This window comes from Cucurbita maxima, unplaced genomic scaffold, assembly GCF_002738345.1.
Source record: "Cucurbita maxima cultivar Rimu unplaced genomic scaffold, Cmax_1.0 Cma_Scf00006, whole genome shotgun sequence".
Lineage (NCBI taxonomy): Eukaryota > Viridiplantae > Streptophyta > Magnoliopsida > Cucurbitales > Cucurbitaceae > Cucurbita > Cucurbita maxima.
This window is the reverse complement of record NW_019272022.1, coordinates 2,924,857-2,952,838: the sequence shown is the minus strand read 5'-3', so window position 1 is coordinate 2,952,838 and position 27,982 is coordinate 2,924,857. Positions and strand designations below refer to the sequence as shown.

The 27,982-nt window shown below is 35.1% G+C and overlaps 3 protein-coding genes across 13 annotated transcripts in view; all 3 read right to left on the bottom strand.

Annotated features, from left to right (window-relative positions):
• The window catches only part of LOC111480834 (protein FLX-like 1), an 11,185-nt gene extending 3,952 nt beyond the window's left edge, over nt 1-7,233 (bottom strand). Inside the window, exons 1-6 of one of the 5 annotated variants that reach the window (XM_023126024.1) lie at nt 7,047-7,233; nt 6,827-6,953; nt 5,879-6,480; nt 5,592-5,758; nt 5,152-5,234; nt 4,340-4,507 (exon numbers count right to left, since the gene is read on the bottom strand). In XM_023126024.1, coding sequence (XP_022981792.1) covers nt 4,415-4,507; nt 5,152-5,234; nt 5,592-5,758; nt 5,879-6,480; nt 6,827-6,829 — 948 coding nt within the window. In that variant the 5' untranslated portion in view covers nt 6,830-6,953; nt 7,047-7,233 and the 3' untranslated portion in view covers nt 4,340-4,414. Of the gene's footprint in view, nt 1-4,167; nt 4,508-5,151; nt 5,235-5,591; nt 5,759-5,878; nt 6,481-6,826; nt 6,954-7,046 lie in introns of those variants that run through there. The other 4 variants (XM_023126028.1, XM_023126027.1, XM_023126025.1 and 1 more) reach the window with 4 other exon arrangements.
• Nucleotides 7,234-7,953: 720 nt separating this feature from the next.
• On the bottom strand, nt 7,954-11,126 carry LOC111481175 (bidirectional sugar transporter SWEET2-like). 2 transcript variants are annotated; one of them, XM_023126531.1, is made up of 7 exons: nt 10,498-11,126; nt 9,738-9,774; nt 9,431-9,647; nt 9,180-9,338; nt 8,973-9,092; nt 8,752-8,900; nt 7,954-8,162 (listed from the first exon to the last, which is right to left on the bottom strand). In XM_023126531.1, exons 1-6 carry the CDS (start codon nt 10,550-10,552, stop codon nt 8,787-8,789), a joined length of 702 nt encoding a protein of 233 aa, XP_022982299.1. In that variant the 5' UTR covers nt 10,553-11,126; the 3' UTR covers nt 7,954-8,162; nt 8,752-8,786. The 2 variants fall into 2 exon arrangements, with proteins under 2 accessions (XP_022982299.1, XP_022982300.1); XM_023126532.1 differs by having other exon boundaries at nt 7,954-8,159.
• Nucleotides 11,127-12,851: 1,725 nt separating this feature from the next.
• Nucleotides 12,852-27,982, bottom strand: part of LOC111480459 (alpha,alpha-trehalose-phosphate synthase [UDP-forming] 1-like) — a 16,249-nt gene continuing 1,118 nt past the window's right edge. Inside the window, exons 1-19 of one of the 6 annotated variants that reach the window (XM_023125510.1) lie at nt 23,244-23,415; nt 23,046-23,136; nt 21,696-22,162; nt 21,478-21,575; nt 20,896-21,284; nt 20,434-20,548; nt 20,174-20,275; nt 19,438-19,588; nt 18,958-19,046; nt 18,175-18,223; nt 16,736-16,836; nt 15,656-15,843; nt 15,416-15,533; nt 14,580-14,756; nt 14,382-14,504; nt 14,215-14,302; nt 13,985-14,115; nt 13,796-13,894; nt 12,938-13,599 (exon numbers count right to left, since the gene is read on the bottom strand). In XM_023125510.1, the coding sequence (XP_022981278.1) occupies nt 13,219-13,599; nt 13,796-13,894; nt 13,985-14,115; nt 14,215-14,302; nt 14,382-14,504; nt 14,580-14,756; nt 15,416-15,533; nt 15,656-15,843; nt 16,736-16,836; nt 18,175-18,223; nt 18,958-19,046; nt 19,438-19,588; nt 20,174-20,275; nt 20,434-20,548; nt 20,896-21,284; nt 21,478-21,575; nt 21,696-22,083 (2,787 nt within the window). In that variant the 5' untranslated portion in view covers nt 22,084-22,162; nt 23,046-23,136; nt 23,244-23,415 and the 3' untranslated portion in view covers nt 12,938-13,218. Of the gene's footprint in view, nt 13,600-13,795; nt 13,895-13,984; nt 14,116-14,214; nt 14,303-14,381; nt 14,505-14,579; nt 14,757-15,415; nt 15,534-15,655; nt 15,844-16,735; nt 16,837-18,174; nt 18,224-18,957; nt 19,047-19,437; nt 19,589-20,173; nt 20,276-20,433; nt 20,549-20,895; nt 21,285-21,477; nt 21,576-21,695; nt 22,163-22,596; nt 23,014-23,045; nt 23,137-23,243; nt 23,416-27,982 lie in introns of those variants that run through there. The other 5 variants (XR_002717846.1, XM_023125509.1, XM_023125512.1 and 2 more) reach the window with 5 other exon arrangements.

The following is a 27,982-nucleotide window of genomic DNA, read 5'->3' as shown; positions in this document are numbered from 1 at the left end:
TTTTTTTTTTTTTTTTTTTTTTTTTTTTTTTTTTTTTTTTTTTTTTTTTTTGGTCCTAAAACCATGTGAGGACGACACTTTTTGTACCACCAGAAAAGCTTTAGATCCCCATAATTAAACCTATTGTTCCTACTCGCTTCACTTAATTAGCCCACTGCAAAATGATATGATTGCAGTACACTACTTGAGCTATAACACAAATTCGCACTTTATACTTGGAGGATCCAGACCAGAAAATAAATATTTTCTCACCCATATCTTCCATGGAAGAAACAAAAAAATTAAGAGTACCCATATAACAAAACCATACAAAAACAGAATAGACCAAAAATAAATAATGGGAAGTGTCGACATCGAACTCAAAGAAATTGTACATGCTCCTAAATGACAGGCCACCCAAATAGAAAGAAAGGAAATTATTATCAAGGCATCCAATAAAAATCCTGTGAATTTTAAGTTCAATGATATAGGGTATAAACTGACTTAGACTCCTTACTTTAAATCTAAGATTCCAAATCATCAATTTTTAGATTTAAAGTAAGGATTCCAAGGCATAGAAATCTAACTCATTCTTGAGTTTAATGTCTGGATTCTAAGGCATAGAAGTCTAACTTATTTAAAGTCTGAATTTTAAGGCCTAGAAATCTAACTGGCAAGGATAGGAAGGACACAGACAATTGAAGATCAAAATGAGTGGAATACACATAATAGACAAAGGAAAGGAGAGTCTCAAATTCAGGTTGCCTATTAACTATCACTACCATGTCCAATTTAGAAGACAGTTCATATATTTGAAGCCAATTTATAGCTTTTGAATCCCAAGACTCTCTCTAAATGGATTGAGTAAATTACCAACAACATCCACATGTTCATGAAAATATATTAAACACAATAGAAGTTCAAAGTGAGTGAAATGGTGTCAATTATAACAAATACATAAGGCAAAGTTCAAAAGGAAAAGGTCATGTATTTCATGGCCTCTTTGAAATCATCCCCACCCACTTCTCCTTCTATTTGAAATGTGAACACTCAAATAACCCAGCCTTTGACAACCGACAGAGTAAAAAATTAGATCACTTATTAACACAACAATATTTTATAATCTAGGAACTTGTGAGATACTTGAAAACCATAGGAAACTATTCCAAAAGTTGGAAACCAATCACCACTCCACTAAATCCAAGGGCTATTTCCATCTCTATTGGAACTTCAACCCTCTGAGACATCTTAAAAAGAAAGGATGAGGATGGAATGTAGATTTGAAAGCCAGAGACTTCAGGGGAAAAAACTATATTATAGGAAGAATAGTATGCAATATCAGTTAAAGAAAAAAAACTCTTGAAATCTGAAAGAGGATCCAAAATTGAACTGAAGCAGATTATACGCCACCACTTACATGTAAATCTAATTGCTGCTGGCCTTTTACTAACCAAAGTAGGAAATAAATAAATGTAATCAAATTATTTCTAATCAGTAGATCATAATGGAAAAATTACATAATGAGATGGGAACAATGTGGCTGCTGGTTTACTCGAGTGCCATCGGTTGCAGAGATTACAATTGCCCTAACTTCATAAATTACAATTGGTGAATAGTATGTATTACATGCACATTTCAACGCACTCCCACAATGATGTGTTCACTCGTGTTCTTTACTTTTTGTGAGAGGCAGGAACTCACTAAGACAAAAAGAATGTTTCATGGTAGAAAAGGAAATCCAGCCTATTTTGAGGGGAATAACGAAGAATGCAGGAAAAACAAAAATAGGATTTAAGGAAACATTCTTAAGACCTTCCATTAAAGAAAAATCATATTGTGATTTTCACAAACTAAAGAACAATCTTGTCTAAGAAAAGGAAGAATAAAATAGCATATTCAGGCACTGTTGCAACTCCATGCCTTCTTAGCACAAAATAAAGTAAGTTGAAATAATGATATTATGATTTCCAACAGAAACAAAGATATATATATATATATATTATATGTATATATATGACTACAAATTAACTACCTATACAAAACTACAATGTGAAGATGTTGAGAATAGAATGACACGTCACATTACATTACATGCATGGTGTGTGATAAAATATGAACAAGCAGCCATCAATTGAACACTTGAAAACCAAAGGACCACTGTAGTCTAAGAAGCATTAACGTGAAAAATATCTTAAAAGCATGCACAGAAAAAGAACTAGAATGAAGAGAGCACCTAATTTAAATATTTAAAAAAGCTAAAAAGGATATTTGCATATGAAAATTGCAGACAATAAAATCTCTTACATACAAAGTTGATATAGAAACAAAAGAAAAAAGGAAAGGAAAATAAACCATAAACATGTAATGATTCGCAGGGGTTCAAAATTTTAAAACGAGCATACCAGGAAAAAGCTAAGTTACTAAAGTGCAGAAAAATTAAGAAAAAGAAGCCAAGGTATTATAAAACTGTGGTCTTCACAGAGGCCCACAAGACAGATCAAAGCACAAGGTACATGCCTGTTGAAAATTGTGGCCGGAGACCAGCAGGTAACTGTTACCAATATATGAGATAAGAATATCCTTCTCTGAAAGGACCTAAGCACAAGCTTCTTGAGACAAAGATTACACTCTTAGTGTCTATTCGCGTTAGCTCAAGGCATACAATACCTCTTTATGGATTAGCAGTGGCTGGAACCCATACCATGTAGAAAAATACATGGTTGCCAAGGTGAGAGTACAAGGAGTTTTACACAAACTACAGTCATTTAAAAGTATAAATACATTTATATATGGCAAGCCTATATCATTTCTATACTCTCCACCTCTTTTAGAATCCATGTTTCGATCCTCGATTTCATGCACCATTAACTAAAGATTAAAGTATAACCATGTGACTCCAGTACAACAAAACATACTAGAACCCAGAACTCCTAGACAGCTAGGTCCCCAACGACAAATGAATACGTTAGTGAATCACTTGATCTACATTTCGTAAGCTAGTAACAACACCTTAAGTTACAATATTTAGGTCACTTGACAAAATTCAACAAAATAGGATGGGAAAGATAAAGAAAGACAAGCAGAACTTTAGTTTTGAGATTTGACATATAAAAAGTGATTAGCTAAAATTGTCCTAAATCCATGAATTTCTGCAGATAGGCCAAAAACATATGACATCTCCATGATAAATCTGTAGTCCACCTAGTTTTCCATGGTCCTGTTTCATTGATACTAATGGACAAAATCAACTGTGTTACATAAAACTTACTTCAAAAGCATTAAGCTAATGATCCCTCAGATGAGTATTAAGAACTAATGAAGAGGGTAAATCAACTGAGTGGCTTACCAAGCCTGCAATATTTATTTGTGTAGATCCCTATTCAATTGATGTCGTCAAGTCAACTTCCCTTTTTTCCTTCATTCAAAGACTTAATCTTGTACTTAATAATAGTGATGGTACTCTAGACAATATTTCTGGTGTTTTCACTAGTAAGTCTATGTAAATTTACTTGGTATATTCTTCTTCTTCCAACCGTCTTTGTTCTCTAAATTTTGGATGTTGAAGACAACTTGGATCCTTTCTTGGCTTAAGACCCTTGAGAGAGTTACCACCACATTAGACTTCATCTAGAGAACCTCCACCTTTGTATTTGGCACCACTGGCTGTATTTAACTATGGACAAGAGTTTGAGTTTTTACAGAGGATGTCATTTTGCCTCTTTTTTTAGTTTTTCAAGGAGGTTTGGCGTAGTACATATTAACACCTCTCTCTAAGTTCATATTTCTAAACTCTCTTCTAGTTGGCCTAAGGTCTTGGCTACCAACAGTTTGAGATCCTTTTCTTCATAAGTTTTTCTTAACTTTGTCTACTATATAATGGACATAATAAAGCCCCACAAAAAGGAAATCCGCGATCCACTTCCAATGGCAGAAAATGGATATCATACAAGGATCCCTATAAAGAGATAAAAGAGACTAAATGCCGCAAGGTGAGCAAGCAACTCGACCTAACCTATCTAATTCTTACAACTTAATCATTGAAGCTGTTAAGTAAAACACATAAGCAAATCTGCACTTACAAACCAAAAAAAAAAGACTGCAATGTAGATTCACAATTCAAAAAAAGTATACATCTAATCTTCAATGTACCAAAAGCAAAAATCATATTGAACATAAGAAACAAATATCACATTTGAAATGTGCACAAGGCATATGCAGAGAAAATAAATCATTTGAAACTAAAAGTAGCATATTGCATCGTCAGGCCAAATATTAATTGCTAGTTCAAGTCCAGCTTGAAAACTGTTTATAAGCAAATGTAATAAAATGTTTATCACAAAACAACATTTCAGATTCAGACCTAATTATCAATGCTTTGTGATTTGAACCTCAAGCCCTCTGCAAGAAACATCTTAGCAGGACATAGCAAACTAGTCTATCTATGTCCTTGAGCCCGTTGCATGTCATATGCACCCCAGGAAACAGATCCAGGTCCATACGGAGGATAACCATCTGTACCAGACTGTACCTACGATTTATAACAGAACCATAATATGCCATTCAAAAGAACAAACAATATAGAAATCAAGAAGGAAGACACATACACAAATGGTAAATGAGAAGTATAGCAGTGACCTAAAAGGCTAAGACCCAGAAACTTGCATAGAAATGCAAATAATCTAAAAAAGCTTCGAGTGTATGAGTCAACTTTGTTTTATGACAAATCCTTTTGTCTATCGCAAATAGATGGAGCACATGCCTGTAATTATTTTTGCACAAAGGAATTGAGGTTTAGAGCCTAAGACAAGGTGGAAAGGAAAGTGAGAGAGGGAGAGGGAGAGGGCAGTGAGGTGTGACACAACAGATCTAAATTATATTAACGTAATATATATTGAAATTTAATAGTGCAAAGTATGAGTTAACAACTTAACAAGCTTAACTTTAGATATGAATTACTATCTACTGATTTGAGAAATATCAAAACTTTCTAATTTTAAAAAGTCAATCCAAATTATCATCGTTCTTATGCTATTTCTTGAAACATTTATCCACTTTCCACAGGAATTGAATCATAGACATTTTTATCCACGTTAAAAAATTTCGGCTTGTCCAGATGTACAGTACTTACAGTATTCATACAACCTAGAAGTAACAAATAAACTGAAAACTTACGTTGTTCAAGCCATAATTTGTAGAATATGGATTTCCTGCATATCCAGCATCAGCATTGCCATAACTTGCACCATAGCCAGCAGCTAGACAAATTATTTATCAAGTTTAGAGAGAATATACAACAATGTGAACTACCGGACAATTCAGTTAACGAGATATTTTGCACAAAACTAACCTATGCTGTTTAATCCACTTTACAGCTAACCAGACTATAGTTAGATTAAAGTTCCTCAAGAATCTATCATTGTCCTCACACAACGACAAAGAATGACTAATCATTTTTGGGTAAGGAACAACCAAGAAAGAATAAGACAGAAAAACTATTAATCCAGTAGCCATTTACCCCCATCATATTTAAATTCAGCTTCCATACAATTAACAGCATACAAAAGTGTGAAAACAAATGAGGGGGCTCAATGCAAGCCAAAGAATAGGCATACCAGCATTTCCAATTGCAGCAGCAGAAGCATGAGCTCTCTTCTCTGCATTAGCAACCTCAGCTCTAAGTTTCTCCAACTCCCTAGCCATTGAAACCAGTTTCTTCTCCATAACCTGACCATGTTCATAATTCTCCGCATATCCCTTCTTTTCATACTCAATTGCAACTCTTAAAATGCAAAGTATCATGTACGCTAATCAGAATTACAAAATATCCAAAAAAAGCAAAAAAAAAAAACACCTTATATCACCATCAAAGTTTACAATCCAACAGACTACCATAAAATACCTAGCACGATGTAATTCCTGCTTCACAGTTTCAATTTCAGACCTCAATGCTGGGGCTTGCTGCAAATCTGCAGTAATTCTGGTTAGATCTTGTGTCATTGCTTGTGCTTGACCATTGAGCTCCTGCCTTGCAGTAGTTAGTTCCTTTACATCAGAATGAACTTGAAGAAGCTCTGCCCGCATAGTCTCAACTCCTCGCAGATCAACCTCTAGTCTAACCGATTTTTCATACAACTCTCTCATCTGAATGTCCCTTTCTGCATGTAAGGAATCAGCAACATGAGCCATGCGTTGCAACTCATGCTGGGCTGCTTCAAGTTCCTGCTTAAGCGCAACATGGGTCGCAGCTAGCCTCTGGTTATCGAGAAGAAGACCTTGAATATCTTGATGTTGGGCAGCAAGACGCTCCTCAATTATTACAGGGTGTGGAGGAAGGGGTCCTGGATGCATCCCATACTGTGTTTCTCTGATTTCCTCAAGAAGTGCCGGATGTGGCATTGGCCCAAGGCCTCTGGCAAATGGAGGTTCTCGAACTGATGGTAGTGCACCATGATGCACCCCATTTAGTGGGATAGGCGGTCCACGATTTCTTCCAGACATAATCTATGAAAGAAATACCAAAAGAACGATCTAAGTAACAATCAAAAATTTAATAAAATTAAAAAATGAGTGTTCACAGGCCACATATATATAATCCTGCTTCCGCAAAAAAAAAAAAAAAAAAAGGAAGTAAACGAAGTTCTTAATTCTAACACCTCGAGAAAAACAAGTAGACAGCCAATGCCCGAGAATCTACATGCCAGCAGAAAAAAAACACCAGTATGAAAGAAACCCAATCACCCATTTGTATAGAATCAATAACCAGACTATCTCTCAATACACAAAAACCAAGTTACATTTCCATTTTTTTCCCCATCCTAAAGCTTATATGTATTAGAACTATCATAATCATCAAGAAGCCAACTTTCTGTCCACTCCAAGGAAAGCCACTCCGAGCGAAGCAATCGGAATGCCATACACCCCGAAGAATTCGATAAGTTAAGCTATCAACCAGCCCAGCCACGTCGAATACGAAACTGAAAAATCATTATTTAACACGAACGAGTTTCACTCCACACGAATACGATGAACAATGGAAGTAGGCAGTGGATCGAAATCCAGATACTAACCTTCTAGCAGAGGAGGAATTTGAGTGAATGTGGATTAGCAGGATGGTATAGATTAAGACGGAGAAAAGGAAATTAGGGAATTATCGTCCCAACAATTCAATTGGATTGAAAAATAAAAACCCTAGCAGGGTTTCTTCTTCCAACCTTTCTTTTTTGTTCGCTTTACCGCCTGTTCGGAAACGAAGAACTCAATAAGTTAAGCTTTAAAAAAACTAAATTAATTAATTATTATATATATATATAATAAAAGACTTTAAAAAAATAATAATATTCTTAAAACTTCAAAAAAAAAATGAAAATTAATATCTTTGAACTTTAAAAAAATAATAATAATAAATAATATTCTCTCATTTTCAACCATAAATATTATAAAATTTAACACTCAAATATTATTTTTAATTTAATTTTTTATTCCTCGAGATAAATATAAAGAAAATAATTATTTAGAGTATGGATTTTATATTCTTAATACTACAAATTAAAAAACTATAAACTTTTTTTCTAAAAATTTAAGGATATTAATTCAATTTTGTAATATTTTTTAAACAAAACTATTTTCATCTAAATTTATATAATCGCAAACGATCCTATTTTGTGGCGGTGCTTCAAATTTATCTCATCCTTGTAATCTACCTCGTAATCTTATTCAAATAATAATTAAAGTAGAAAAAATTAATCTTCTTAAGCTAATCTTTTAATATTATGTCTAACGCGCTACTGACGTTACACTACTTTTTGAAATTGAATTTTGAAGAATCATTTATTGCTTCGAGAATATTGGATAAAAAAAATACACGGTTCACAAAGTTTCAAAATGGAAGCTCGAGGACGGTAGAAGATATCGTACTCGAACAGGTGAGTGTCTAGTCTAGCCTAAAAGACGAGATTCTCAAGATAAACAGACTCGTAGACTAAACTTCGACTTTCCAATACCATATCATGCAACTCAAACCACGAGTCAAATATTTACGTACTAGCGCGTTTAAGAACAAACCAATCAATTAAACTGAAGAAATGAATGAGAGTGATAGATGTTACAACAAACACACCGTAGCCAGAAAACGGCTCGTTGGTGGCTAACACTGAACTATGCACCAATGCTCTGTGCTGTTCCTGCTGTATATGCAAAAAGCTCAGACTGGTTATCCTCCCATTTGCCACATTGTGTAATAACACTTGCACAAATTCGGAAAAAACTAGATAGTTGATGTAACGGCCCAAGCCCACTATCAGCAGATATTTTTCGTTTCGAGCTTCCCCTCAAGATTTTTAAAACGCGTTTGCTAGAGAGAGGTACTACACCCTTGTAAAGAATGTTTTGTTCTCCTCCCTCGACGTGGGATCTCACAATCCACCCCCTTCGGGACCCAACATCCTCACTGGCACTCGTTTCCTTATCCAATCGACGTGGAACCCCCCAATCCACCCCTTTCGAGACCCGACGTCCTGGCTAGCACACCGCCTCGTGTCCTTATAAGGGGGGTGGATTGTGAGAGCCCACATCGGTTGGAGAGGAGAACAAATCATTCCTCATAAGGGTGTGGAAACCTCTCCCTAATAGACGCGTTTTAAAACAATGAGGCTGATGACGATACGTAACGAGCCGAAACGGACAATATATGCTAACGGTGGGCTTGAGCTGTTACAGTTGAGCTCTGTGGGGGCTCGAGAATCGACAAAAAAGAGTACATACATGGAGTCTTACCTTATTATCACTATGTAAATACACAATGTACGTATTTACGAGTAGGATACGAGTAGAGGTTCTCTAGGCTCCTCTTTAGCGACTCGACTGTAGTAGAAGTACAAGACCAATTGTACTATCCCCAACACAGCTCCTATCCCATTTGGTGCCTGAAGTTCGACAACAAGATACATACTCAATCCAATGAATTGAACAAAGGAAACGAGTATGACGATACTTACATAAATGAACAGATCGTAATTGAACAGTCCATAGAGGAAGAACGATACGCTCATGAGGAAGGTCGAAAGTGAGAGATAAAACGGCATAAACTCCACACTCTTTGTTCGAATCACCAAATTCTGAGAGAGTGCGAAAACTTGAGCAAACAAGAAAAGTAAGCATCCAACGACAGAAGGGACAAGAAGAAGCTTAAAAACTAGGCTTACGATTATGAACAATGGAGAAGCAAACATCGATACGAGAGATGCACAACTCAAGATCCCGACGACATTCCGTCGCAAAGGGACGTTAGCTATCTGTAAGCTCCCTGCAACAATAGCTATGAAAATGGCAAACACTGCAAGCAACAATCCAAGCATTTTCATCTGTCACAAACATAAAAGATAGAAGTTCAACAAACAGAGATCTACCACAAACTTAGATTTCCAGTACATATTATAGGCATACAAGTAAGCACCTTTCTTCCCTTTTCAGCATATGCTATGAAGAGAAAGATGTAGACTAATTGAAACACCGCGCCGATCGAGTTGACCGTCATGACCATTGTGTTTCGTGGGGAAATGAGGGGGGTGCCATACCATAGACAAATGAGGCAGTTCAACAAAGCATATATATATGGCAAACCCGAGAACTGTTCGGTTGTTTGGTTTCGGATAACACGTCGAAACGTATCTCTACAAATCAATCCCAAAGTAAGGAAACGAAGAAAATGGTGTAGATGTAAAGTCAAGTAGCAGAGATGGGGTAGCATGGATAGAACTTACAGAGGTGACAAGAACAGCCCAAAAGCAAAGATGTGCCCTGCAAATTCTCATAAAAAAGGAGAGGAACTAACGATCATGAGTTTATAAGTAAGGAATACATCTTCATTGGTATGAGGCCTTTTGGGGAAGCCCAAAGCAAAGCCATGAGAGTTTATGCTCAAAATGGACAATATCATACCATTGTGAAGAGTCGTTATTCCTAACATAGTATCAGAATCATGCCTTTAAATTAGCTATGTCAATAGAATCCTTAAATGTCGAACAAAAAAGTTATGAGCCTTGAAGGTGTAGTCAAAAGTGACTCAGTTGTCGAACAAAGGGTGTACTTTGTTCGGACTCTAGAAAAGGAGGCGAGCCTCGATTAAGGAGAGGCTGTTCGAGGGCTCCATATGCCTCAAGGTAGGCTCTATAGTGTACTTTGTTCAAGGAGAGGATTGTTGAGAATTGTTGAGAAGGAGTCCTAAAGCAAAACCACGAGAGCTTATGCTCAAAATGGACAATATCATACGATTGTGGAGAGTCGTTATTCCTAACGTAAAATACAGAGGCAAAAGAACCAACAATAGGAGTTGAATGAACTCTAATAAGAACAATAAATGAAGGCAATCTTGATATATATATCGTTAACAGTTGAATCAAGAACATGATATTGAAAAGGGCATCCACAATCCATTGAACCCTAACTATTTGGCAAGAAAACGAGCTTCTACCGCCATTAATGGAAGAATTTAAGACAATAAAGAGAAGTAGAGAGCCGTACCGGCGACTCCAGCAGCATCCCTGCAAATGGAGAAGACGGAGCCGTGAAGAATCATCAACAAGAAGTTTTAAACCACAAGAACACTCCTCCGTCGCTTCAAAGACAAAGCGCCGCCGTCGTCAAGAACATTACCAATGCACAAGAAGTCTCCCACCTACTGAATCACAGAAACCCTTTCTTTCACCAAATCAATTAATGCGATCGATTTCACACCAAGATGAAAACACCAAAACCCCACAAACTTCAGAGGATTTTGAAATCAAATGCAGCAGAGACGAACAAAAGGGGAAGAAATGATACTTTACGAAGATTTGGATGAACGTATGAACTGGGAAATGGGTTTTTAATATACACAAAACGGGTTGGATCGCAACGGAGGTTGCAGATGAACGTGATTCGTAGTGTTTTAACCTATGATTTTCTGGGGAGACCCTTTACTCGATCGACAACGCATGAACATCTTACCAAAAAAGGAACAAAAAAGAGTAGAAACGAAGAAATCCAACTGAAATTTGAAAAGAGATAGACCGTGAATTGAAAATGTGTGGACTTCAAGCTATTAGATCATTCCCACACCCTTTTTCATGGATGTACATTCACTATGACCACCAAAATAATGGGATACAAACAAAACTTTTTTTTTTTTTTTTTTTTTTTTTTTTAAGATTATAAGAGAATAAGTACAGTTGAGCTAGTTCATAACATATTCTTGTGTTGATTCAACCAGCATTATTATACTTTTAATAAATTTGGACCCAAAATAGCCGATTCTAAAAACCTACAAGACTAGCTAAATTTATAATATATAATAGAAATTAATAACATTTTTCTAGAAAATTAACTGATGCTAGCTAAAACTACCATAAAAATTACAAAATAAAATAACCAATTTAGCATATTTTTTACATTAATAAAAAGATAAAGACTTTAATATTATCCGGTCAATCTTATAGTAGCACGTTGGATAAAATATCAATTTTAACCTAATAATAGTTCAATATCGTACGTAATAACCGTTTGATCTAGATTCACAAAATATCTACCAACAATAATCGTTAGATTCATATATATATATATATATATAAAATGGTGGGAGAGACTTTTAATTTATATATATATTATAATAAAAAAGATGGGACATCTTATTAAATTAAACTTATTAGTTTAAGTTCTAAGTCAACCAAGTGTATGTCAATTAATTAAAGTAAAACAACTAATAAAAAAATTAAAATAATAGTTTTTATTTTCAAATATAATAAATTTTTGTGGAACACAGGTGTATGGAAGGATGTGTAATTATTATCATTATTTATTAATTATTAATTAATGAGTCAACTTAGAGCTAAATTTTTATTTTATTTTATTTTATAAGATTAGCTCAAATATAATTTAATTAATTTATATGACTTATTTTATTATGTGATTGATATCAAATGACGCAAGTGTTTACTTATTAGGGATAAACTTATAAAGTATTTTTCATGAACTTTAAAATCAGAAATAAATTCGTTAAAGGGTTAAATTAAAAAAATATTATGAAATCTAATTTAATTTATAAATTTTTAAAGGGTTAAATTAAGAAGACATTTTTATACATTTTCTCATAAATATCTTTAATATTTAAACTTTTAAGAGTTTCAATAAAATTTTAAAATCAGAAAAAAGAAAAAAAAAATCATAAATATTAATTTTAGATAGAAAATACCCTTAAAATTTAATGAGTATTTATTAATGCTTCTTTTAAAATTTAATGGATATTTATTTAAACATGGTGCTAATAATGATTAAGGATTTTAATTGAAATAGAATACTAACAAAATAATAATAACGATATTTTTTTTTTATTACAGATTTCAATATTACATATATAATTGAAATTTTAGAAAGTTTATATAAGTATTTCAGATAATTTTTTTGGAGTATTTTTATTAATTTAGCCATTTAAATTTAAGAAAATAAATCCTAAAGTATATATACTTCTAAAAATGCCTTCATTTGCATAAAAAAAACAAGCACAATCAATAAATTAGGAATATATTGTAAATAACCCAATATTTAAATACAAATTCTCAACCAAATTAGAGATATTACATTTACAAACAATGAATGTGGGCCCTTTTATTTACTTAATTATTTATTTTAAAAGTACAAAATAAATAATCCAAAAAAAGGAGAGCCAATGAAATAAAAGCCATTATTTATTGTCGAGAAATTTGTACCATTCAAAAATATAAAACTGTTCAATATCTATCAAATAAAAGTTGAAGAAATGGCTTTTGATATATATAAATATATATATAAATACACTTTTATGGATTTTGTCTTTTGTTTGATTTTTATGTGATGTAAGATAATTACCAAAAGGCCATTTCAATTTCCAATACCTTCTAATTATCATAAACTTCATCCACATTTTGGCTAACATGTATTCAACAATTAGTAATAGAAAATAATAATAATTTAATTTTGAAAAAGATGGAACACTTGACTAAATAGGCTTGGGGATATTAAAAGCTATAGATTCCATAAAGTAGCTGAGGGTAAAAGCGAAGCAACAAAAGGAATAAAAAGAAAAGAAAAGAAAAGAAAAGGAAGCAATTACAGAACATAACAGTGATGACACTGTGGAGCAAAAAGATACCAAACCCACAATTTCGAGCATGATCAACAGTTTAGACATAAACATGAAGGAATGCAAGAAAGTAGGCACATACTTGGGTCTCAAGAAAATGACTTTGCACTTGCCAACTCCTTTAGGAATGCCACCACATCATCTGATGATCCGAGCATATATCGAGCATTTGTCCGAGATCGTCCAACAGCACAAGAGAAGTAGTTCTCAGCCTGGAGATCAAGCACATTCCATTGAATCTTCTCCGGTGATGGTTTACGACCGTTTGCACAATTATGATTTGAAGTTTTCTTCTCCAAGTTTGACCGTGCCTTATTGTGAGGCGATGTCGATCCGTTCCTACTTGCAGGAACTTTGATGGAAGATCTTCTCTCCCCCGTTAACTTAAGTCCGTCAGTTCCCTTTGATCTTGCCATGCCAATGGTATCCGATGGTAGTTCAGGCTCAAAGAATGTGTAAACATCTTCATCCTGGTGAGATAAATATTTTAAACGAGTGGACGGGCTAGAAAAGAAGTAATATACAATCATAAGCCTGATAAACTAGACATGGAACGATCAGACAAAAAGTAAACTACTACATCCTTTAAAATCTCCTTATATGAATGAGTATATTGTTTAAAAAATTCTGAACTTGGGTTCTATAAATTGTAAGAACCAATTTTACCTTCCCAAGAAAATGGCCTACACATAAGACATAGTCTATTGGAGTCGTCATGGACTTGCTGTGAACTATTTCTCCCAATATTCGGTCAATTGCTGATCCCTAGCCAAAAGAAAAAAAAACTTAGATGATATGATACTCTTGACTATAATACCGTATGAGGACAGATCCAGGGAGGAAAACAGGACTAACCTTGGTAACGCCAACAGCTCGCACTTCAACAGATCGGCTACCTTGAACAACATCAACTGATGCATTAGAAATTGGACCTGTCCATAAATGCTGCAGCATATCCCTTGCTTGAAGCCTTCCAAACTCAACATCTACATCAGGAGATACGACAAGACATTGAGGAAAAAGAGCTTAATCATTAATGATATTAGCATTTATAGGGGGCGGCGATTGGTTCGCATATCAAATACCTGCATATTTATAGTTCCAAACAAGTGAAGTTTCGCGGAGTTCAAAATGGGAACGGGGAGTTCTCTCTGTGAAGTACTCAAAAACGTGCTGTAGAAAATACACAAAATAAATAAATAAAAGTTGTGGATAATATTCCATTTCATCAATCGTTTAGATTTAAGCACACCTTCACACTGTCGACCCATTCCATATTCAAATGCTCAGGCATTGTAGTCATCCAGTCACCCCTTGTGAAGCGTAGAAACATCCCATTCTCTGCTGCCAACCACATATCATACTCCCCAAAGTTCTGCCAAAGCACTGGGTTAAAAAATAGGTAGATAGGATAAAGCATTAACAGAACAAAGCGTGAAGCTAGAAGTACATCATCCAACACTGTTCTATCGCTCCCACTGAGGATGACCACTGTCGTATTGGGGTCGTTGCAAATCGCCGTTAATGGTTCTTTCAAATCTGGGTGTAGTTTCAGATCCATTTCTCTAATCTGATCGCCTCTTCTTTCAGGAGTGTCCACTGGTTCAGTTAATGTTGAATTGAACCCCTGAATCAAGTCCACAAGAGCAATGTTAAATCACAATACATTAAAAATGTTAGGAACCATGAACCACCCAATGGTATGATATTGTCCACTTCGAGCACAAGTTCTCATGGCTTTATTTTTTGTTTCCCCAAAAGGCTTCATAGCAATGAAGATAGCATTCCTTACTTACAAACCCATGACCTTCCCCTTAATTAGTCCATGTGGGACTCCTTTCCTGACCATCCTCAACATAAAATGCACTAGTTCATTTTCTCATTATTCAACCAAGATGCTTAAACAAAATTTAGCAGAAGGCCAGAATTGCAAGCAAAGTTATTATACAGTAATTACAAAAGCTAAGCAATGAGTTTTTCTCAAGTTAAATAAACTTCGCTTCCTTTCCTGCTCACTTTTTTATTTTAAATTTTTTTGGTTAGACGGGGGTGTGGCTCTTTCAGTCTCCAGGAACACAGTTTGGAATAACTTCGGGATGACATGAATAAAAATACTCATTAAAGCAAGCTGCCCATACATAAAATTCAAATAGTTTCTAAATAGACTTTATATCATTGTTCTCAGTAGGCGTATAGGTAATCGATTAGCAGACTGCTCATAGCATTTCACTGCATTGTCAATCGGAAGCGTATAGGATTAGGACTATGAAATATTCTTAGGCTTACCAGTATGAGTAATCGATTAGTAGATTGCTCATAACGTTTCATTGCATTGTCAAATGGAAGCGGGGGTGGACATTGTTTAATCCTCAGTTCAGCTTCAACTACTGTATCGTTAAGTTCACTGCAAAGAAATAACAATTTAGTTAGCATCATCCCACCTTTCAAATTCACAGAATTACTTATAACTTAACACAAATACCGAGATAACAAAGGTCCTATACAGAGAGGTCTACAAATTGATACCTCACAAAAGTTTCAGCCCATTCCTGGGCAGTGTGTGTTGTCACATGAAGAAAATTATGCCAATGGCGCTTTTCTCTTTCTTCAGCACCCATCTTTAATGCTCGCTCGATGGATTTTGCGACTTCTGTTATATTCCAAGGGTTGACCAAAAGTGCCCCAGCACCCAGAGATTGCGCAGCACCAGCAAACTACAAAAATCTTGAGAATTAGAAAAGAGAAGAACAATTCAAATTTGAATAACTTATAATGGGGTGCAGATTGTATTTAATACCTAGGTGTGTTATCAAAAGAACATGCAATTATATTGACCACAAGAGTCTTTTAATTGTCATCTTATTGAATTGATGTAAGATAATTTGAAGGAAAAATATTTGAGGACCTATACATCATGTTTCAGCTTATAATTATACATGCATATACGTATTTGTATTTATTGAAAAAATAATAGAAAAATAATACAATCAAACAAAAGGCTCCAAGAGCAAGCACTCATCCATAAAGCAGTTACTAGAGAAATGTAATAACCCCTTTTTTATTGGAAAACCTCAAAGATTTGGTACCAAAAGCGGTTAGCAGTGACTATTGAATAAGTTTCTTCAGCTTGAGTTGGGTATTAAAAGAAGAGAGGACAAACTGCCCCTCCTGACATGCAATAAAAAGAAAAAGGAAAAAAAAGGAAGAGAGAAACAATATGATGAAAAACAATCAAGCTTCCATCTCTTTTGCAAGTATTTTCTAACAGGGTCACAAGTATTCTGCAAAACTGGGGTCCAAAACAGAACTGAATTTCTTTCAGTTACTTCAAAACCAAACAAAACAACAAAGCTCTAAATAGCAGATGAAGCATATCAGACAATGAGAAGAATAAAGTATCTGAATGAGGAAGAACCACTTGAATCATAACACCAATCTTTCTCAAGAGTTGAATTATTAACCATTCATATGCCAATTTAATTCATTTGGTTGACTAACAGAAAGTTCAATTCATTACGCACATATCTAAAGAAATCTGAAATTCAATTACCAGAATAAACAATAATTATAGCAGATAATATTGAGATTAGGTGTTTTTGGAATTACCTCACTAAGAATTAAAACCCCTTTCTTTGCATCCTGGCAAGCGACGAATTCATAACTGACGAGATTCATTCCATCCCTCAAAGATGTGACAAGCGCTACATCTAAGGAAGGATGAATAAAGAAATAGAAAATACTAAATAAAAAAGAAGCTTATCTGCATCATTGCATAACATCCATTTAGCATTTCAATTTTTCACAGCGCAGATGAAAGTTGGCGACCTTGCTACTTACATGTCCCAACATTTCTGAAGCAATTAGAATCAAATGAGAGAGAAGACATGTTGCACTTGGGCTAACTGACCTACCTCAAATTAATTTTAAGTTTACGTAGAAACATATTTTGATATCCAAGTGTCCTGTATACTGTATACTGCTTATTTGTTATGTGCAATTTAAGGACTACTACTTGACAGATAACACCCTAACCCTTGGGGGTAATTTCAGTTTTCAAATATTCAACCAATACTTTGGATTTTATTCCAAAGATCCAATCACTGAAAGACTTGTCAGAACTGAACCAAATAGGCAAACAAGACAGGTCAGTCAGGACCTTGTGTGTAACCCATCCTTTGAAGAGGTTCAGATAATCAACTAGCCTGAATCAGTTGCAAATTAATGTCATCAAAGTACTGACGTAGTATACACCATCGATAACACTCAGAAATTAGCCGCAATGACCTTGAGGTATTTTGGATAGTATTAAAGTACCACGATTCCATCTTGTCATTTTTCTAGAACTCAATAAAATTGAAATTTCCAAATACGTGCAATGTGGTCCATCCAAGGTCTACAGAACATATTAATGCTACCTCGATTCAATTGTTTTCTTAACACTTTAGGATGGGACTGAGTTTATTGTTTTCTTAATACTTTTCTACCGTATTTCAAGAAGGATTTGTACCGCATTACTAGTCATAGTATGGATATTGTGAGGAAGACTATTTTACCTCTTCCTTATTTCTTTGTTTTTTACAATGCAAATAGGAGTGGTATTAGTATGTCACTAGGGACAAATTGAAATGTCATTGAATGTATCCATTTTTATTCTAAAAGAATGAAATTCGATTAGATATTAAAAATAAGATAAGTAAATGGAGAATAGAAAATTTAGGATGTGAGACACACTTACCTTAACGAACCTCAAGACAACTTATTATTCAGTATTAGGCTATACCTATCCCAAAAGGATTCAATGCAAAATGATTCCAAGACACTTCGTGAGTTTATCATATACAGAATACCTAGGGTATGAGACATTTTTTACCATGTAGGAACCATACCTGCCCTCAATCAATGAAAATTAATATATAACCTACTATTTGATGTAGCAGTAAGATCTATCCGGTAACATCTCAGTGCCAAATGATTTTAAGATAAGCAATGTTTTTTTGAAAGATCACATGATCAACAATTGGTAGATGGAGAATGAAAACTAATACCAGTTACAGCATAGAGCGCACATAATGCAGGAAAATCAAGGGAGCGATCCTGCAGGAAAATACAAACTTGTTTGAAGCTGTTGCAATTGTCCTTGTATGTAAAGAAATTTGAGTGTAGCCACTATCATGATAAGAAAAATGACCAAACGTGATTTACCCAAAGAAGACATTGGAGCGTTTCTTAGGCACAACCCACCTTTCTTATATACTAGAATGATTCTAAAAACACAGATTATCCAGGAGATGATACAAATTAGCAGATGACAAGGAAATACATGGCACATGTATTACGTACAGGCTCATGTTAAAGAAAACCCATACACACATGCATGCTATCAAACACTCACGTTTGATTATTTTGCCAAAAAAGAAGATTATTAATAGATTGTACTACCTTCCCTTGAAGAAATTTCAGAATTTGTAAGATAAAAACTAATTTGTATTCATATATCCCAGAAATAAAATTTATTTCACTTCATAATTGGTCTAATTATGATTTCCTTTACTTGACCATGGAACCACCAAGCTTTGAAATGAAGCAAGGATACAAGAACTGAGCATTATATTCCTATCACTAATATACAAACAGCGAAGCTAGTATCCAACCATTTAATCACGATATCATTACATTATAAACAAACTACATTCCACCATTCTTCCTGAAGAAGTTAAGAACACATAAGTAACTCACATCTGATAATATTATGACAATTCAAGCACCAAATGAAAAAAATAATGCTAACTTTGTACTCAAGAAAGGAAATAAATAAATCAAGGGCAAACCAGATGATGTATGGGCACGGTAGTCAATGTTCCAAATCTCCCATTAATGCGTCCAACTATTTCATGAACTTGGCTTGTAAGCTTTTGATCTGTGAGAAACACAAGATAAAACTTATAAGTGATATCTAGACGTGAAGATCTGGTTTATATAATACTACATGTATCAAGAGTAAAAATATACTAAACCTGCAAACCTGTAATATTGAAAGAAAACATAGTCTAAAAGTACATATTTGTGATAAGGAGTGTTAGACATGTGCATGGTGTATTACTGATGAAATACACCAGGGGTTAGCAAAATTGTGGCAATGAATGCCTCATAATTCTCGTACTGGATGGTTTAAGTTAAAGGACTGAAATAGTTAGAAAACCCAAATACAAATTGAAGGCTCGCAGTTTATTCAGCTATAAAAAATAGCTTCTACTACTAACACTGCACATGCAAATTAAAATAGGAAATGTGTAGAGAAACCACCCTACATTCTGGCACATCTGTTCTTGTTGGCACTGCAATTTGCAGCAAAACAACTTTATCACGCCAATCAGTGTTTTCCTCCAAGAATTTTTCAAATGCTAATATCTTTTGAGGTATTCCTTTAATCATATCAAGACGATCAACACCTAACATTACCTGCAATGCAAAAACAATTGTGAGAATAAGACAAAAGTTGACAGATGTGAAAATCTGGCAACCATCACAGAGAATGGAATACACCACTAAGACCATATTTGTTTGCTTTCATGAAGAGAACCGGACTAATGAACTTTGAACAGCCTCACGGACCAAGCAAAAGATTGTTGGAACCTATACCTTTCATAATTATATATATTTTCTATGGCATTGATGGGAAGGTTCTCAAACGAAGATATACAAGAAGATTTGAGTACAGTATAGAACTCTTCATAGTTGAATGGAAACCCAAATAAATTCTTGGCTAAGTCAATAGATCAATAGGCATCCATAGCACTTGAATCAGGTCCAGGTGAGAAAACCAGAGAATAGAGGTACTTAACAAAAGTTAAAATCTGTGCACAACATCTGGTATCACTGACAATAATACAAGCATGACAATTTAGATTCCAAACTAATGTAACATTTGGCATCCCTACATATATGAACACCAAAAGAAGATAGAGTTCGATCACAACAAACAGTTGGGAGAAGAAGACTTGAGGATAAATAACAACCGCCCTGTGGATTAAGACAATAATATACCTTTCGACCTTTAAATCTATCCTTCAACTCTTCAATGCGTACTTGGACTTCAGAAGTCTTGAGTGCACGTATGAATCGATCTGAGTCGATACCAATAGGGAACTGAAAATTTAAATTACAAAAATGAAAAAGGACAGGTCAAATTAGTAAGGACATGAACAACATTTAAGATTAACGCCTACACATTACCAAAAGAAAAGGGTAAAAAAAATGCTCCATCAATCCAAGAACCACCAAAGAAAAAAATATCAGAGACATACTGCAGCAACTCGCGTTAGCTTTCCCTGATCCTCAACTCCTTCTGGTGTACCCTCAAGTCCAAGAATACGAGTACAAGCACTTACGAAATGACGGGCATAATCATACGTGTGAAAGCTACAAATTATAGTAATCATAGAAAGGTTGCACAAAAAAGGGGAAAATTTTGTCAGCATAGCTTAATTATATATGCATAAACAGACGGCTGTTAAGAAGTCGTTATCAAAGTGTAAATAAACAGAAACAAATTTACAGAAAACAGTAATCGTTATTTTTGGAAAAAGTTGAAAAGAAACAGAAGTCTTATGCTACGCTCCTGTATATACTGGTTCAGAAAGCCACCAAGGGAGGCAAATTCAGTTCAAGAGCTGAGCTCTACAGGCATCTACCGTGACCATTTTTTAAAATTTTATTTTAGACTAAAACAAGCACCAAAATTTGATTAGTAGTGCTGAGGAATTTACCCAACCAGATCGGCAGCAAGTACTGAACGCAGAAGCTCTGATCGGGACGGAAGGGTCCTGTGGATTTCAGAAGAAGGAAAAGGTGTATGGAGAAACCAGCCGACTTTCATCTTACGATTATGATCTTTTAGACATTTGGGAAGAAACATAAGATGGTAATCATGGCACCAAACAACATCACCCTCCTCATAGTGCTTGTTTACTACGTCAGCAAACATTTGGTTTGCTTTCTTGTATGCGGCAAACTGAGACTGAAAGCTACGGGTGGTGGCAAGACGATCTTCTTGAGGAAGGCCAAGGTAATGAAACAAAGGCCATAAAATGTTGTTGCAATAACCATTGTAGTATTGATGAACAATTTCTTCATCAAGGAAAACAGGGATACACCTCTGCATGTAGCAAGAATTCAGAAGTTAGGGATGTAAAACTGAAAACTGGTAACTGAAACACTGGAATGCCATCTCATACTTTCTTTCTTTCTTTTTTTTTCTTTTTTTTTTTTTTTTAAGAAGAACAAACAAGTACGGAAGGACTACTTCATTCTCTTCTCACCAGTCACAAATAAGCTGCAAAAACACGTACCTTCTCAGCCAAAGCTTCAGTCAGTGCCTTTTGTCCTACCTCATCTGGCACATTTACACCAGCCCAACCAATCCATCTCGCTTCAAAGTCATTCACGCCTGTTAATAAATCCATCGAGGAAGCATCATTTTCATTATTCAAGATTAAGAAAATCAAGAAAGCATAAAATAAATATGAAGAAACAAGATAATTGAAGTAAGGAAATAAGGACCACTTACCCAGAAGTGCACTCACTAGACCTCCAGCACTAATCTCTAGAGACCAGGAATCTTCACCTCTCCTAACCGCAGAAACTGGCAGCCTATTGGCCACAACCAGCAACCGTTGTCTGGGAGGCTTGCACTCTTGCTTGTCACATCCTTCGGCAAAGGCCCTTGAGGCTGTAGAAGCTTCCGAAAATTTATAGGAAATTCCAGCGTTTTCTTCTTCTTTCGAACGAAGGTCATTTTCAATTAGTTCAGACTCCTTACTGTGGTCGTTTACCTCATTTGAATATGAATCCTTACTGCTTTTCCTTAGCTTTCTCTCTCGCAAGAGCCTTTCTAGTCGACCTGGTATATGGTCCGTAATATCGTTTGAGTTAACTTTATACTTATTCCCAGGCATACGCTCACTTCTGAGCCTTACCCCTTCAAATATCAGTTCGAGAGCAATTCAGCCTTTTAGAACAGTTGCACAGTGCGCCCTACAATTAACAAGCAATAAGTTTACCATTTAAAAGTAATATCATCCGACACAGTCACCGTGATATGTTTAACTCAATATAATACAAACTTTTTAGTCTGCAAACGAGTGGAGGGAAAAGACAACACAGCGCAAAAATTAAAACTCACGAGAGGAAAGAATCCCATGAAAAATAACAAAATAAGAGGTCTACCACACTGTTCAAGATTTTAAACAGCCCTCGCAAGCAAAACTCATATAGTCATCAAAATTCTTCTGAAGACTTACGATGAAAACAATGCGCGGTATAAAATACAAAATATTCTTTAGTTGAGAGTCAGCAAGGATAATAAAGAAGATCATGGTTAACGAGTTATGCGAAAAAAAAAAAAAAAACGTAATGATCAAGAACAAAAACTAAATAATCCAAGAAGAAGTGAGGAGAAGGGATCAAACTCTTGAACTTCCGCACAATAAAAGGATGGTCTCGCCTATTATCGATCCAATATTGACAACTATTGGAACCGGGGTTTTCAACTACAAGTCTATAAATGACCACTGGCTTAGAGATAGAAAGTGGAGAGGGAAATAATTGAGAACAGAGGGAAAATCTCCAAAATCTGTACGATCGATAACTATCACACAGAGAGAGAAAGCGAGGAAGCAGCAGGATCCTCGTGTAAGCTTTATAGGATACATAAAGCTGTCCAGCCATGCAGGTAAGGCAAAGGGTTTGAGTTAAAGCAGAAAACAAAAAGATCAATAGGTGAACAAATTAATATAGCATAAAATCCAAATCCCTAGAACACAAAATACAAATTTTAATTTATTTTAAGTGATAATTGTGTAAGGTCGTCTGGTGACGAATCAAGTACTGTCGGCTTTCCTCCTCAAAGAGCGCACACCTCTCTGGATAAACGAAGTCCCAATGGCCAAAAGAGTCATTCCTGTCCACCTCAAATTGTTTTTTATTTCACTTTCGTCAACCTTCAATTCCTACAGACCAATTATCGATGAACCAATGCAAGACATTACATTTAGTTTGGCAAATATTAAATATAAGACGAACAGAAGCCTTGAAAAATATATGAAAAATAGCTCACACTGGAAGAGAGGAGTGATAATGACTACCAATATCGATAAATCAGCCAAGCGATCTCATAAAAGGCACTTCTTCCCAGGGGAAGAAAGATAACTTTTCTCAGGGAGGTGAAGGCGGTGAGTTCCTCTTTGAGTATTCTGAGAAAACTAAATTTTCTGTAAAGAATGCAAAAACTGACATGATACACCCAGAATTTTATACTGCTGCACCCGTACGACAAAGGGTCAATGAACAGTCCCCCAACGTCATCCGTGTAGTCATGGAATATTATCGGGGTAAGAACTAAGGATCCATTTACGAATATATGTCTGGACTCCACGCTAACTGTCAAAGACGAAACTATCACCACACACTTGGGCAACATGCATGGTGCAACAACCGCATATTGTTGTCGTTACTCGAATACTCTAAACAGTTCGATTCTTGGACAAAAGAATCAAATTGACTTCCGCAACAATACCGAGGATTTGCAGGTAATTGCAACACGAAACATAGGCAGTTAAAAAGTTCGACTTTATTGGTTCTTTCAGGATTTATAGCTACGAAACATTAGTTTCATGAACTTTTATCTTTTGAAAATGTGTTTCCGATCCCTGTCCTCGTCCTTCGGTTACAGACAATTGGCCCATATGCATGGGCCGTGTTACTTTTTTAATTCTCCTTTTCTATATATATATATAGGGATAAATTATAGAACTTGAATATCACAAATCCAACTTCCTTAACCCGACAGCACAGGGAGACCGCATGTGAAGAACTTTTAAAACAAGCAATCTGGTAAAAATTTGTTCCAATTGTTAAAACCTTAACTTTCTTTTGCCTAAGGTTCCTAAGTAACAAATCCAGAAACTAACAAATTGACAAAAATATTACTATTTGGAATTTTCATATTATCTCCACATAGGCTAAAATGCCATACTTCATACTTATTCTGAAATCAATTTCTCGAACCCTCGATATCAGGGTTCGACCATACGAGGCAGCTAAATGAATGGAAGTCAGATCGAAAAAGTTTAAATCCACCGTCTGCGTAGGAAAACATAGTTCGAAAAACGTTTGAATAATGCAAAGTCTACTCATAGTGATGTTTTTCAGATCTATCAAAATGCATATAAACGTGTTTAATGGCAAGCTTTAATCCATCCAGTCAACATTACTGTGCTAGTTATAGAAACGCAACGCGCATACATTGCCACCCAAAAGGTGAACTGCATGACCCACGGTTCATGTAAAAGAAAAACCGACATTTTTTTAATCGGGGGATGGAGGCATGAAGCACGAGGCGTGATCCATGGTGCAAATGAAATGGCCAAAGGCAAATCAGAAAATAAAGTGTCATAATCCACAGCATAATTGATAATGGAGTTTTACCACCCAAGTCCACCCCCGGAATACTGTTTTCTTCTTAAACTAAAAATAAATTTATAAAAATTTAAGAAATCATTCAGGGATATTGTTCTTTATACTAATGGGAAAGAAAGAAGCGTAGATTATAAAATTTTGAGTTACTGCTTTTAGTAATCTCTTCTCTTCATGGAATCAAAAGGTCATCCTAATTTATTAATAAATAAGGTTAGAAAGCACCCTTGTCAGTTGAGGAGCTTTCGAAATCAAATGCATGAAAAGTTTTTGAAGTTTTGACTTTGACAACAAAATTCGAAGCACCGAAAAGAAAAGGTTGTCGTGGACCGAATCAATCATGACATGTTTTGAATATAAACAGAAACAACACTCAAAGGAAATGATATGCAGCCTCTAATTAAGCTTAAAGAGTACGTTTAGGTGAGCAACAAAGAACTATTGGCACCTGAAGAAAAGGTATTTGCCCGACGGAAAACTTGCAAACATGTGGGGCTAAGCACTATGTGGCAAGATTTTGAAATATTCCAAATTCTTAAAGCTTGATGGATTTCTGTCATTTCTCTCTCCCATTAAGATACAGAACCCAGAAACATGTCCCCAAACATGTTTTGGCAAATATCAAACCCATACATATTTCTTTTGCATAACCGATACTATACTAATATGAACCGGTAACAACGCACCAATTTAATTGCAACAAATTTAAAACTGAGTGACGACTTTGATGTGACGCCATTTCTTCCATATACGTGTTCCGATTTTTATATTTCCTTATTTCAGTCTAACCTCGTTAAAGCTAATACATATTAGAATGCATGCACACGTCTGTGTATTTCCAGTTGTACGTCTTTCCTCCCATGCCATATTAAAATTGATAAAGGATCCCGAATCATACTATGAGGTCGACGGGAAGATATTAACCAAAAAAAAAATCTGATTCCCGAAGAATCCAAGGAATTTATTTGAGACAGCCATAATGTGCCTAGCGATTTTGTGTTGTTAGAGGTATGAAAATGAAATTGAAAAGATATTTTCATTTTGTATCTAACGATTATAGAGATTATGAACATTTTCAAATCTATATCCAAAAGTAACTACGTTGGAAAAACTTCCTTGAATAGTTTTCCAAAAAACTGAAGAGGAGACTGAGGAAATGTAGAGAAGGGAATGAAAACGGCACCTTCAACGCTGGGACCGTTCGATGTATTTAAAGCATCTTTTCTGGGCAGAAAATTTCAAAACCCAGAAGACGAGAAGACATTGGAAACAGTTCTGAGGTAGGAAATTCAAACAGCATCCTAGCTAGATATTGTATACAGAGCACTATACGTTGGGAAGTACTAATCTCAGAGGAAGTAAACAGTACCTTGCCAAAATTGGCTAAATTATATAAAATACCATCAAACTTTTACTTCATTTTAAAAATAATAAAAATTTTCAATAAATACTACTTTTAAAACAAAATAAAAAAATAGCTTACAGGAGGTAAACGGTTATTAATTTAATTCAAAATTAATATCCTTAAATTTCAAAAAAAAATAAAATAAATAAAAGGTTAATAATACATTTAAAAAAGGGTATTAAAAAAATCAAAAGTTTAGCTAGTGATAAAAGATATTTTTTAATTTTTTAAAAAAGAAAACATAATGATATTAATAAGTTTTTTAAAGTTTAATATTTTTTAAATAAAATACTAACCAGATTCAACTCTAAAGTTAAAATATTTTAAAATTTAAGAGTATATATAACCTTTTAAAGTTAAAAAAAATATTTTAAAAACTAAACAAAAAAAATAAATTCTATAATTTAGCCTTCAAAATATTTATTTGAAGGATAAAAGAAGACGTATGGTCCTCCTTAGAAGATTTCAAAAGGTAGGCACAGGCGGGCACGTGAGTAAATTGACAAATGGACTAAGGAATGGTGCTTCAAAGACAGAAGTTGACCGAACAGACTGGCTTGCAGCCTTGTTTTCTCTGGTAAATGAAGGCAAGTGGAGTAGAATTATTGCTATGGTCAGTGGGTATGGGAATCTAATAGTAGGAGAGCCCGTGAAATTCATACCGTAGAGAGAGAATTTGAAGGAGCCATAATTTTGTCATCCATGAAAAGGATTTGCAGGGTCCCAAAATAAAGATATTCTGACTTCTGGCCTTGGGCCAGCTTCATCCACTAGATGATGGTAACCATTTAAGTCTTGTAATATTCCTTGGACGGGCAGTAAAATCTTCTTCGGGGTGGATGGCAGGTGCGCTTTCAGATCACACCAGACTGAAATTGTAAAATCATGACAATCCGTTCCTGGGCAGAGCTATGTAGTCAAACCCAGGAAATTAAAGCCCAGGACTGCTAGGACAGTACCTTGCGTAGCCTAGTAGTGTATATGAGGGGTAAAGGAAATTTCAAAAGAAATGTCAGTCTCTTGTACTGCTCAGTAGGAGATCTCGATTTCACTTTACAAATGAAAGATTCTCAATTTCCTGGCAGCTTTTAACATTTTTCTTCCCTGAGAAAAAAAGTGTTAAAAGAGAGCCTACATACAGTCAAATCCCCAACTAGTTTTGACAAACAACACAAAAGGTTTTGATTCAAAACTCCAAATAGTAATAAGCTTACAAACAGGAACTCGCATATCCAATATTTTCTTCCCTAACTTCCAAAATTATTCAATGTAATCCCCACTTTCTGCCTTCTAAAATTTCACCCAAAGCACGTAACACAAGCATAATGCCGGATTAGCCGGCAAGAACTCTTTACCTTCTCTGTTTCCTAAAATTTCTGGTTATTACAACCGCCCCTGTAAGATGGATCCAACGGGATGTGTATCTCTGTTAGCGTCCCAACTCACCCACTTGCCCATATGGTCGTGATTAATAACGACCTTTCTGGTACACTGGCAAATATAAAATTTCTAAATAAATATCTTGACGCTGACGTCTCACGCTAACCAAAATGATATTTCTCGGGTTATGATCCCAGCTTGAGTACGAATAATTCATCTAGGGGATCTTCAAAACAGAGTCTCTCAAGATTCTCCAAATTTTTTGCCACGTTCAAGTTCAATCAACATGACAATTACTTAATTTAGTTCCCTAGCTTTATGGAAATGGGTTGACCTGAAGTTCGATAAACTATAGTATACAAGGTCCGGACCATTTTTCTTCCTTCCCCTATTCCTCCTTTTTGTTCCCGGTTTTCAAGCAAACTAACAGACAGCAAGTCAGCACGAAAATTATTCGACTTGTTCTCTGTGTATGGTTCGTTTTTCCAACTTTGGTACAGACAAAATCTCAACTATTCATTTTTTTTTAGAAGCAAAAAAAAAAAAAAAAAAAAAAAAAAAAAAAAAAAAAAAAAAAAAAAAAAAAAAAAAAAAAA

Coding starts and splice junctions, on each gene's coding strand:
- LOC111481175 (XM_023126531.1), bottom strand. CDS start 10,552: ATGATTCTTCACGGCTCCGTCTTCTCCATTTGCAGGGATGCTGCTGGA. Junction 9,339..9,430: donor ATGCTGAAAAGGGAAGAAAG/GTGCTTACTTGT, acceptor TGTTTGTGACAG/ATGAAAATGCTTGGATTGTT. Junction 8,901..8,972: donor ATTACGATCTGTTCATTTAT/GTAAGTATCGTC, acceptor GTCGAACTTCAG/GCACCAAATGGGATAGGAGC.